This window comes from Alosa sapidissima, chromosome 15, assembly GCF_018492685.1.
Source record: "Alosa sapidissima isolate fAloSap1 chromosome 15, fAloSap1.pri, whole genome shotgun sequence".
Lineage (NCBI taxonomy): Eukaryota > Metazoa > Chordata > Actinopteri > Clupeiformes > Clupeidae > Alosa > Alosa sapidissima.
Window position 1 is genome coordinate 22496853 of NC_055971.1, and position 12105 is coordinate 22508957.

At 42.5% G+C, this 12105-nt stretch overlaps 1 protein-coding gene across 39 annotated transcripts in view; it reads left to right on the plus strand.

Annotated features, from left to right (window-relative positions):
* LOC121683756 (elastin-like) overlaps positions 1-12105 on the plus strand; it is a 60283-nt gene that overhangs the window by 38783 nt on the left and 9395 nt on the right. For 30 of the 39 annotated variants that reach the window (XM_042063533.1, XM_042063545.1, XM_042063548.1 and 27 more), the window contains 26 exons: positions 418-492; positions 1630-1662; positions 1767-1850; positions 1947-1979; positions 2113-2199; positions 2389-2421; positions 2512-2637; positions 3170-3220; positions 3494-3583; positions 3960-3992; positions 5161-5214; positions 5853-5894; positions 6001-6039; positions 6522-6593; positions 6770-6799; positions 6973-7056; positions 7170-7202; positions 7345-7389; positions 7768-7797; positions 8122-8235; positions 8579-8620; positions 10163-10204; positions 10677-10703; positions 10786-10812; positions 10917-10931; positions 11026-11049. In XM_042063533.1, the coding sequence (XP_041919467.1) occupies positions 418-492; positions 1630-1662; positions 1767-1850; positions 1947-1979; positions 2113-2199; positions 2389-2421; positions 2512-2637; positions 3170-3220; positions 3494-3583; positions 3960-3992; positions 5161-5214; positions 5853-5894; positions 6001-6039; positions 6522-6593; positions 6770-6799; positions 6973-7056; positions 7170-7202; positions 7345-7389; positions 7768-7797; positions 8122-8235; positions 8579-8620; positions 10163-10204; positions 10677-10703; positions 10786-10812; positions 10917-10931; positions 11026-11049 (1365 nt within the window). The remainder of the gene's footprint in view (positions 1-417; positions 493-1629; positions 1663-1766; positions 1851-1946; positions 1980-2112; positions 2200-2388; positions 2422-2511; positions 2638-3169; positions 3221-3493; positions 3584-3959; positions 3993-5160; positions 5215-5852; positions 5895-6000; positions 6040-6521; positions 6594-6769; positions 6800-6972; positions 7057-7169; positions 7203-7344; positions 7390-7767; positions 7798-8121; positions 8236-8578; positions 8621-10162; positions 10205-10676; positions 10704-10785; positions 10813-10916; positions 10932-11025; positions 11050-12105) is intronic. The other 9 variants (XM_042063547.1, XM_042063563.1, XM_042063570.1 and 6 more) reach the window with 7 other exon arrangements.

A 12105-nucleotide genomic window follows, 5' to 3' on the forward strand; every position in this document is an offset into this window, starting at 1 on the left:
AATTGTAGTAGTATTATTGTAACTGAGAGTTAATTGTAGTTGTATAATTGTAAATGTAAATGAGAGTTAATTGTAGTAGTATTATTGTAAATGTAACTGAGAGTTAATTGTAGTAGTATTATTGTAAATGTAAGAGTTAATTGTAGTAGTATTATTGTAAATGTAAGAGTTAATTGTAGTGGTATTTTTGTAAATGTAACTGGGTGCCAAGTTTAAACCGCTCCCCAGTACTAATCCCTCTGCAGCAGGGGTTCCCCGTGCATGCTCCCCAAATATGGTAAATAATCACCAATCCAATTAAGCAATCAAACATTGCCATTCTTGAATATGTTATGCTATGGGATGCTGCTGCTCTTGTCGGTTGAATGGGCTGTGGGAACTCCTGAAGCATGGTGGTGTTATTTTTTTTTCCTGTAGGGGGTGCTGGAGCGGTGCCAGGTGGTGCGGGTGTTGTTGGTGGAGCAGGAGGAGTCCCTGGAACTGGAGCAGGAGGTAAAGAAGTCGAGTAGGGATATGAGTTTGTGGAAGTAGTAGTTATTATAAAGCATTTCATCAGATCATGTTACACATGCACACACAAACCCATGTAGGGTTGCAGCTATCGATTCTTTTTGTAATCGATTAATCTAGCACTTTATCGATGAATTGATTAATCGGATAAAACATTTTTTTTTGCATTTTTAAACAACCAAAACAAATAATGCATAACGAAAATGACATGGCTGTAAAATGATCAAGCAATTGGCACAGAGGTATTTATTCTAACTCCAACATTTGGCTCCAAAACTAAGCCCATTTATTGCAATTTACCCATTTAGTGTTTATAAGTGCCAGTGCCAACAATTAAACAATGTTCAAAATGCTCTCTGTAAAATTGCAGCCTCTTGTGCATGACTTAGCTGGGCGATCAAAGCTGTCCATACTATGTTGTGAAGTGCTGGGAGGGAGAAGAGGGAAAGCAATTTAATGTATTAATATGCACAACAAGTTTCATGCTGTAATCTAGACCTGACATCAAAGTAAATCTCTGTTTTATGTAGATTTCTACCCCTGCAGCATTTACCATTAGGCTACTAACAAATAATTTTACCGCTACTAAAAAATAATTTCTGGGGTGAGCCTATTTGCTATGGTAACCTAGCAACCTGTGTGTGTGTGTGTGTGCAGTGCACGCGTGCGGCTAGATAGGTTGATAGATAGCCTACTTTATTGACGCTTGGTGAAACAGCATGGAGTGGATGTTTTCGGCTCAGATGCTTGTTCTTTTCCTTTTTGATTATGTAATGATCCCAAAACTTTACTTAAAAACTTTAGACATTCTCTGCCATTTATGGACATCTTGACTCCGCCATAGCGCCAGCTAAATTCAGAATGTATCACGATTCACGCGCTAGTGGTGTGCTTCCTGAACAACGGTCCGTGTGGAACAATCAGATCCCTGCACGTATAGTGCGCGTCATAGAAATTTAAAGAGGCTTTGAGGCAGGGTTTTTGCCTCGAGTAATTTTTGTAATCGAGTTATTCGAGTAACTTGATGAATCGTTTCAGCCCTAAACCCATACACACACACCCATTCACACACACACAATCGCATAGCTAAAAAGATCTACTGTATCTGTGTCAATGCAGGATATCCAGGAGGAGTCAAACCGCCTAAATATGGTAAATACCCCTCTCCATTTAAAGAGGAAATGGAGAACAGGACCTGTGTCAAGTAATGTCACCTGTTGAGCGTCTTTATAAATGTGTGGTGTGTCTTGTCCCAGGTGGAGCTGGCCTTGTCCCCGGAGGTGCTGGAGTAGTGGGAGGAGCCGGAGGTATTCCAGGAGTGGCGCCAGGTGCCGGAGGAGGTACATACATTCAGAAGTCATATTTACTAGGCTTGTTTTTGTTTTGTTTTGTTTTTTTTGTCTGTGACATGACCGAAGTGATTGTTTCTCTTACAGCATATCCAGGTGGTGCCAAGCCCCCTAAATATGGTGAGTTTGACATTTCATGATTAAGAAATGTTTGTAAAACGATTTGGCAAGTAATTTCAGTGGTGTTTGATTGGGCATTGCTTTGAGTATGTTTTTGTCCTTTCTTTTTGAATGACACATGTTGCATTTGTAGGTGTGGCAGGTGGTGCAGGAGGAGTTCCAGGTGGAGGCTATGGGGCTGGACCAGGCGCAGTACCAGGGGCTGTTCCTGGGGCAGGAGGTACTAAGAAATCATGGGATTGTACAGATCTTTAAATTAATATCCCTATTACAAAGTAATGACTAATGAGGTTTTCAATCTAGCACGTGGGTATCAGTTATCTTCATGAAAGGATGTGTGTTGCAGGTTTTTACAGGTTTTTAGGGGGAGAAGGCTTATTTCATTTCTTTATTCTTTTTTAATTTCCAGGGTATTCTGCTGCGGCGAAAGCGGCAAAATACGGTAGCGCTTTTCCTTTTCATTTTGAGCCTCCTCAGCATATATAACGCCTTTTTTAAATCTGAAATGACTCAATGCAAACTATTTTAATAGGTCTGGGTGGTGGTGCTGGTGGTGTGCCTGGTGGGTATGGCGTACCAGGTGCAGGCGCTTACCCAGGTGCTGGAACTTACCCAGGTGCTGGAACTTACCCAGGTGCTGGCTACGCAGGGCCAGGCGGTAAGTTAGCATAATGAATTGCACTTCTAGAATAAGCACAACAACCGGAAAAAAAAAAGGCTGGAAACGGCTTTGGCATTATAATAGTAATAGTAATGACAGCCCTTTAGCAAGGAAACCTCTTAAGCTGCATCAACAAACAGGCCTATAGGCCAGAATGAAGCGGATGCTGTGCTCTTTCACAGTCACTGAATTCAGCCCCTGTTGGCCAATGTGCCGCACATATGTGGATTATGATGTCAGGGTAACCTGCTCTGCCATGTATACAAGTCCTTTCCAGTTCGTGAAGGACACAGCCAAATGCAACTTAGTGCTAAATCAAAATGTCAGTGAAACTACACTTGGCAAGTTGAGGCCACATTTCTAACTATAAATATTTTAATTTAAGAGGACAGGTCTCGAGCAGTGTATGTTTGAAATGGTAGATCCTGGCTGGTAATGTCCTGTGGTAATTATGCTTTATTCTTTGATATGTCACTGAGGGATGTTTGTGTTGTGTTATGATGATTGACAGCACATTTGGGCTTTGCAGGCTATGGTGCAGGAGCCGGGGCAGGAGCTGGAGCGAAGCCTCCAAAGTATGGTATGACCACCCCTCCTAAATCAATCACTTGAAGGATCAAAAAGCAGTCTCTGACCAAGACAGTTCACTACCCTATTCACATGACAAGTCAACTATTCATAGTCGTTTTATGGTGCTTTTTGGTGCCCTCAACCAGTAGCATAATTTAACATGCTCTCCTGTGTATATCTCATTAATGCGAGTCACAATCTTGAATTGTCTCACACTGTGACATGCCCGTCCTCACTACGATGTGTGTATGAGCTGTAAAGAGCCGCTGTGCGTGTGCCATAGGTGTGACCGGAGGGGCAGGAGGGGCTGGAGGTGTCCCAGGCGCTGGAGGTGTCCCAGGGCTGGGTGGGGTGCCGGGAGCAGGGGCTGGAGGTCTGTCAGCAGCTCCTTATAAAGTCATTAAGTCCTCATTGCAACAAATGGAAAATCAAGCAATGTGTTGTTGCAGGGCTTTGTAACAGACTGTTTTGAATTACCTATGTAAATAATAAGATAAATTGTGTGTGTGTGTGGCCAACAACTGTGGCCAACAACTTTCTGTCAAGTATGGTGGAATACCCAGAGGAAATTATATGTGCTTAACTTGAGGGCTGAAGTGAAGCATTAGCCTTTACATGTATATGGTATCGCATGCCATCAGTTGCCATTAACATTCTCTACTAAGCTGGTGTCCTTGATATTGACAAACGAAAGTGTACAACACCATTGTGTTTCGTACTTGCAATCATGCCTGTTTGTTTCCCTCTAGGATATCCAGCTGGCGCTAAAGCTCTTAACTATGGTAAGTATTCCCTCCGTTTGATACGAAAATGTATCAATGTGATAGATAGTGTTATGTATCAAATATTTTTTTTTTATATATTTTTATATGATTAGTTACAGCATAACAAATGATTTACCTCACATTGGCTGATAATGCAAAACAGACTCACTTAAATGTTTATATGTACATTTTAATACAGCAAAATTGTCATTCATCGCATTGTGAATACAATAAACTGTAAACTGTTTGGTTAAAACATGAAATTATATATTGTATATTTGCCTGTATTCTGTAATTTACTTCAGATTTTTTATTTTTCCAGAATGGCTTATGTCCATGCAATGACAGTTTATATAACAGGGTGTATCAGACCGAATGTCTTGGCATCAAATCATTGTGCGTGCTGGTCAAATATTTAGCCAACTGTTAACTGAAAATGTCATCGGCTGTTTTTAGCAAATTGCATTGTGAATTTCAAATGATCCAGTTCAAATGATCCAATTCAAGGGCATTGTACCCAGCCATGCCACAACACAAGTTGCACTTATACAACTTTGAATGTATCGTACCTTTGTCTTTCTAAAGTATTAAGGATTATGTTAGCTATAGTTGCTGTAAAAGAAGCATAACTCAAAGGCCCGGTATTTGATCCTGCTGAAAGATTGTTGATATCTGAATTCCAGAGGTAGTCACATACATCTCTCCCTTCAGTGCTCCCGAAGCAAAGATTTTCTTTGGCTGGAATAATACATTGCTCAGTCCGATCCCCTTGATTTAGCCCCTTCTGCATGAGCACAGGTGGTCATTTAGGCCCTTACACACAATTAGAACAATTAGAGGGAAATTAAAATTGCTGAAATTAAAGCAACATATAATGTAGTTCTTGGGAGTCTCTGACATTGACAATGTGCACCCGAATCACCTTATGTTGCACTACGTAACATTGTTGTAACAGGTAGGAGCATGAACCCTCTTGTCGGTTTTAGACAAATTGAGTGACCCCTTAGCACCACCCTTTGGCGGCCAGTGAATTGAAGGAAAATGATAACTCCTGCACTCCTAAATTGCTTTAACAAAAGTGTATTGGATCCAAATCAACCACTGCACCTTTAAGGGCTCCTAGCGCCCTGCTGGATAGTTTCACTGCGGGGCTGGAGACGTGACGATCCTGCTTGCTTGTTTACAGGTCCAGGTGGTGCGGCCGGAGGGCTTGGGGGAGTGCCAGGAGGCGGCTATGGAGGTGAGTGAGGCTGCGGAGGCTGCACGGCACACTGGTCTCACATGGTTTGGTCCAGAGATGTTCTCGTCTCTTTACAGTCTGTGAAAATATCCCAGACCAACACACGGGAAATCGCTGTGGAGCTGTGGTGCTGATCCATCTGACTCACTCTGTAGTCTGCCGTGCAGTGGGGTAGTCTATGTGATACGCAGGCCTACGCAGTATACCCACTTATAAAGCATCACTCTCAGTATACCCACTTAAAATAAGCAAGGATACGTATTAACATTCGGGGTTGATCACAGTATACCCACTACAGCTAACTACTACATCACAGTACTACTACATCACAGTATACCCGCTACAGCTAACTAGACTACACCACTGGTCTGCAGTGCAGTATAATCCAAAGGCACATCATGCGTCGTATTGTCACTCAGTCTGACTTGCAGCTCATTTAGCAGTAAGCTTTGCATCAACTTTGTCATAAGAGTGCAAGCTATTTTCATCATCAACATATCACATCTTTTCATTTGATCACATGTGCATATATAAGAAAATGATGTCCTTAGAAGTATTAAAATATGATAACGTCTTTACTTCTGGTGTACTGAATACGGAAGAAGCCACTGAATATCTTGTGATTTCTCTTTCTGCAGTGCCAGGGGGAGGCTATGGGGTACCTGCAGGTGGATATGGAGGTGAGTCAGGAAGTCTTTGAAAGTCTTTTTTGTTTAAGTTATGAAGCTGTTGCACAAGAGAAGTGTTTCAATAAGCTATACCGGTAATCACAAAATGTCTTTGTAGGTTACGGTGCTGGAGCTGGCGCTAAACCACCCAAATATGGCAAGTTTTCAATTTATATATTATCTAAAATACCATTTGTATACAACTTTTGGTTACACTTTTCTTGACAGTATCAACATAAGAGTGACATGACACTGTCATGAACGTGTCATAAACAAGTCATAAACGTTTATGACATAACGCTTCTGTCATTAAGTGTCATTCAGTTTTTGTCATAACAAGTTAGGTTAGGGTTTGGGTTGGGGTTAGGGTTAGAGGTTAGGATTAGGGTTAGGATTCATGTGGCATGACAGTGTCATGTTCATGACAGTGTCATGTCACTCTTATGTCGATACTGTCAAGTAAAGTGTTACCCATATTTTTAGATAAGTATGAAATTATATTCATTCATTGGTTGAAATGTATACGTCTTTGTTAAAATATTGAATTAGTAGAAGAAGTTTTTGTACTGCACTGCTACCCTGAAGTAGCCATGTCATTGAAGGGTTTGTTTGTCATGTTCTCGTGGCGTCTCTGTGAAGGTGTGCAAGGTGGTGCTGGGACGGCCCCTGGAGCCGGAGTAGCAGGGACTGGGGTCGGACCTGGAGCTGGAGGTAAACCATACCATACTATACCATCATACCATATCATACCATAACAGGACCGTACTTTGCAATGACTGCAATTCAGTATAATACAGTTCATAATGTCTGTTGGATAGTTGCATGGTGAAGTATGAAGTTTGATCTTATAATTAGTAATTCAAAAATGTTCTTTCACTACATTGTAGGGCTTGCAGGAGCTAAAGCAGCCAAATACGGTAAGATACTCTTACTCTGTTTTTCAGTATTTCTTAATATTAAAGCGGTTATTTTTTTTTTCAGTTACAGTTACAGCTCTGTAGGTGTCATGCAACATAAAGCCTCCATATGTCCTGTAAAATCTCTGCACTACAAGCCTTGGCAAATCTTAATGGATGAATAACTTCCACAGGTGTCCCAGGAGGGGTTGGAGCAGGACCTGGTGTAGGAGGTGCCGGACTGGGAGCAGGAACTGGACAAGTTCCAGGAGCTGGAGGTCAGTAAGACCCCATCATGGGAGGATATGTAATGTACCATCACACAGCATACAGATAAGAATGGAGCCGTGACACTGCTTACAGTGTAGCGAATCTGTTGGTTGCTTTACAGGCTACCAAGGAGGTGGGAAACCACCAAAATATGGTAAGAATCCGTCAAGAATTTTAACAAGATCTGCGCAACGGTTACCAACACATTGAACACATTATCTTGAAGATCCCCAGTGCTTTGCTTTACTGTGCCTTGTGTTGATTACTAATAAATAACTGGCATATTTTCTTCACAGGCGTTCCCGGAGGTGTGGCGGTGCCAGGTGCTGGTGCAGGAACAGGTACCGTCTCAAGGGCATGTGTGTGGGAACAGGGCCAGGGCCTGATGATGGCAGTGCGCCAGAATTTTATCCTCTCTGCTGCACTCCTTATAAAACGAGGCTAAACTCTGCCGCACAGTGCAGTGACGGGGTGCAACAGTGAGCTTGCTGTATTTGGAGAGGATGCAGTGCAATCTTCATATTGTATGCAGTTTTTTGCTTTGGGAGTTTAGTATTTAAAAGTCTTGAGGGTTCATTGAGGGTGGTGATTATTATGCCTAACCAATAATCTAACCATTAGATAAATGAAATCACTGAGAAAAAAGTTGTTTTGGAGAAAAAGAGATGTATGGATTGTTGTTGCCTACTAGATATGACATCAGTTTCCAATGTTCACAGGATATCTGGGTGGGAAAGCTCCTAAATATGGTACGAGAGATCCCACCTTTTCACTTACGCCTGCAGCCTAAGCAGATGCTTTGCTGCATGAACCAAGCAATTTTACTGAAACAAAAGTGGACACATGAACAAACCAGAATGGCAGCTTTCAGCAGCATGTTTCTGCTTTGAGAGATTTCCAAGAGTATATGTGCCAAACGCAATGAGAAAAAAATGAGAAAGACATTGATGGAAGTCTTTGATCATTTAAGATCAGTCATCCTTCGCTCGCTGTTCTCAGGCCAATTTGAATGTTAAAGTTGGGAAATGTATTACTTTGGCAAATTGGCATTAAATGCATCTGATGCTTTGCAGGAGTGCCAGCGGGGGCTGGGGTGACGGGCACTGGTGTCCCGGGTGCTACGGCTGGCACAGGTTTGGGTTTCTACCCCGGAGGTACTGGAGTGCCCCCCATCCCTGGAAAGCCTGGCAAGTGCCATATATCCTATATGTCTCAGAATTATCCAAGCATGGAATAATCTTTTTTTTTTTTTTAAGAAAACTTCATGTTCATCATGTAGTATGATTAAAATGTATTAAGATCACCATCCTTGGAGGAATGTAATAGTATTCTTTCTCTCTCTCTCTCTCTCTCTCTCTCTCTCTCTTTTTCTTTCTCTCTCAAACAAACAAACAAACTGTAGCATGCAGTTGCCTTTGAATATGTCTAAAATGATAAATGAAAGTCCATATCCACCTTTACATAAAGACACAAAAGCACAAAAAACACTGTTAGTCTAACATGCTAATACTCTTTTACGTTTTTGTACAGCAAAGGACCCAACTCTACTGCCTGGAGGAGCCACTGTGCCAGGTACAGTCACCATCTCCATCAGAGCTGCTACAGGCTGATGTACCTCAATATAATAACTGTATTATGTTACAAAATAGCAAAAAAGATACAGTTTACAGTATTCTAAATGGAACCCTGTGTAATATTATCTACAAGGTTAACTATCACAGGTCGTCTTCAGAGAGAAAGTCTGTCCAGTTGCTTATTGGGAGTTGTCTGATGAATGTGTTGACGTGTGACAGTCATGCAGTAGATTTATTCAGGTGCACACCTGGACGAAGGCCCAGTGACATTTAAAAGGCTTCTCTACTGCGCCGGCCGGACATCTGGATTAGAATGGCCCAAATGGAAGCCGGCTTGAGCGTCTTTATGGCTTCACTGCTGCTGTGTGTCTAATGATGCTGAGCCACAGACTCCCGGGAGACAGCAGCTACCTGTCCCTCCAATCATCATCTCAGTTACCCCTCAAATACCCCTACCCCTACTCCTACCTCTACCCCTACTCCTACCCCTACCCCTACCCCTACCCCTACTCCTACCCCTACCTCTACCTCTACCCCTACTCCTACCCCTACCCCTACCCCTACTCCTACCCCTACCTCTACCTCTACTCCTACCCCTACCTCTACCCCTACCCCTACTCCTACCCCTACCTCTACCTCTACCCCTACCCCAACTCCTACCCCTACCCCTACTCCTACCCCTACCTCTACCTCTACTCCTACCCCTACCCCTACTCCTACCCTTACCTCTACTCCTACCCCTACCTCTACCTCTACTCCTACCCCTACCTCTACCTCTACCTCTACCTCTACTCCTACCCCTACCCCTACTCCTACCCTTACCTCTACTCCTACCCCTACCTCTACCTCTACCTCTACCCCTACCCCTACCCCTACCTCTACCCCTACTCCTACCCCTACTCCTACCCCCTACTCCTACCACTACCCCTACTCCTACCCCTACTCCTACCCCCTACTCCTACCTCTACCCCTACCCCCTACTCCTACTCCTACCTCTACCCCTACCACTACCCCTACATCTACCCCTACTCCTACCTCTACCCCTACCCCCTACTCCTACTCCTACCCCTACCCCTACTCCTACCCCTACCACTACCCCTACCTCTACCCCTACCTCTACCCCTACTCCTACCCCTACTCCTACCTCTACTCCTATCCCTACTCCTACCTCTACCTCTACTCCTGCCCCTACTCTACCACTACTCCTACCTCTTTTCCTACCCCTACTCCTACCCCCTACTCCTACCTCTACTCCTGCCCCTACTCTACCACTACTCCTACCTCTACTCCTACTCCTACCCCTACCACTACTCCTACCTCTACCCTTACCCTCCAATTGCTAGCTTGCCATATGTTTCTGCTGCCCCTCCTTAGCGAAATCTGACAAAGGTGGTCAATAGTGTTTGTAGCTTATACTTCTCTCTGCTAATGCTTAGTCATCTGAGTGGCCCAGCCCAACCCAGAGCTGTTTGCCTGTGTGCTGCGTCTCTTTGTCAACTGCAAAGGATGAACCTGCTGGAAACCTGTTGTTTTTTGGCAGGACCAACGGCTAATGGCACAACAGGCCAGGTCCCAGGACCCAGTAAGATTTATTGTGTTGCATGCATGTGACCTCTGTTCCCCTGTGTTCCTAGATTTGCCATAGAGCTAAAGCTAAATAAGCTAAACTAAATGTCCTCTCATTTGATCTTTCCAAACTAACCATGATGCTTGCCTCTTTGCCAAAGCAATGCTCTCTGCTTTATTATTTAGGTGGTAGCCTGAATCGGTCATAAATTATACTTCTTTCTGAATGGACATAGAATGGACATTCATTGTTGACATCATGTGGAAAATATTGGCATGTAGTGGACACAACTGTGAATATTCATTCAACTAGACCGAAGCACAAAAACTAGTCTGTAATCAGTAAAAAATGGGATCATATATTGTTTTTTGTCTAATATTCAGTAGTAAGGACTGTCACTGTTTGGGTGGTGGATATGTAATTTTACAAAGGACATTCACACAAAGTATGTTGTTAAACTACTGCTGACACGTCTTTCTTTCTCAAGGTGCTGGAACAGGCCTACAACCAGGAGGTATGTCGCCGTCCTCTTCATATTCCATGCGTAGCTAATTATCTGTGTTGAGTCAGAAATAACTGTTCCTTTTTCCACACAGTAGGCGCAGGTGTGATCCAACCAAGTGGTGAGTTCAAATTATTTCAAGGTTTTACAGCATGTGTGTAAGTCTGACACAATCTTGTGAATATGTGAATGCTTATTCTCTGTTTTGCTGCTTATTATTTACAGCTGGGACGGGTGTTGGTAATTATCACACTTTCCTCTCACATACACACAATGGTTCTTTTTGTTGTCTGACATTAAAAAGTCACATTAATCTCCCTCTACACCTCAACAGTGGGAGCTGGAGTGCCATCTGGTGGTAAGACCTGAAATTGCATGGACACTGACTAGTTTTGAATGACTCTCCATTATAAAAAAATCCATTGTTTCACAAAAAAGGAATGTAGATTCGGCTAACTTGGCATATTTGTCTGTTTGCTTAATGTGTGATTTCTTCAGTTTGTATACTTATATATTACTGCTATGTATACCTCTTCATTTGCACTTCACTTCTCCAATAGTATCTGGCTGCAGAGCCACAGATCTAGTCTATAGCAACCTTGACGAGACTGACGAGATAACAGTGCAATCGTGGTTGAAATACTCCTGAAACATACAGAAAACAAAACAAAATATATCTATATAAAAATGGATGTTGTTTTATTCCAAACAATAAGTTGTGCAAGGACATTACTAAGGTTAAATCTCACTATAATCACCGAGCTTTCAATACACTTTTACAAACCATTGATCCAGATCGTCTTTTTGCAATCCACTAGGCTATTTAGCTGTGGCACGGACAATTCATGACGTCACGTGCAAATATAGAATAAAATCAAAGAGTATAGAAGTAACTTCTATACTCTTTGATAAAATACAACACGACACACCAGCTACTAAACTAACTAAACTAGTTTCAGCTATTATCTAAGCAAGAAGAACATCAGCGCATGTGGTGCTAGGTCCGCTGTGGTAGATCGGTGGTGGTAGATCGGTTGCTATATGGTCTGCGGCTGTGCAGCCGGACCCTTCTCCTTTTTACCTCAAGGAAGTTATTCTTTGCATTCTCAGGACTTCTTTCTACTAACTTTCTACTAGTTGTTCCAAATGTCCAAACTAATCCTGGTAAAAGGGCATTTAAGTATGATGTGCCCTTGACTTCGAATCAGTCCCAAAATCATTTGAATATAGGTTCTAAAGGACCAGGTCTCATTATACACTTCATAGGTCATCTTGAATGATCTAGAATGGCCTAGTTGTAGATGTTTTGAATGTTGAGATGTTTTTTTTTTTATTTCTTTTTTTTGTCTTGGTCTGCAACTTTGTGCAACTGTCTCCCATTTTTAATGTCATATGTTTGTCTTTGTAATTGTGC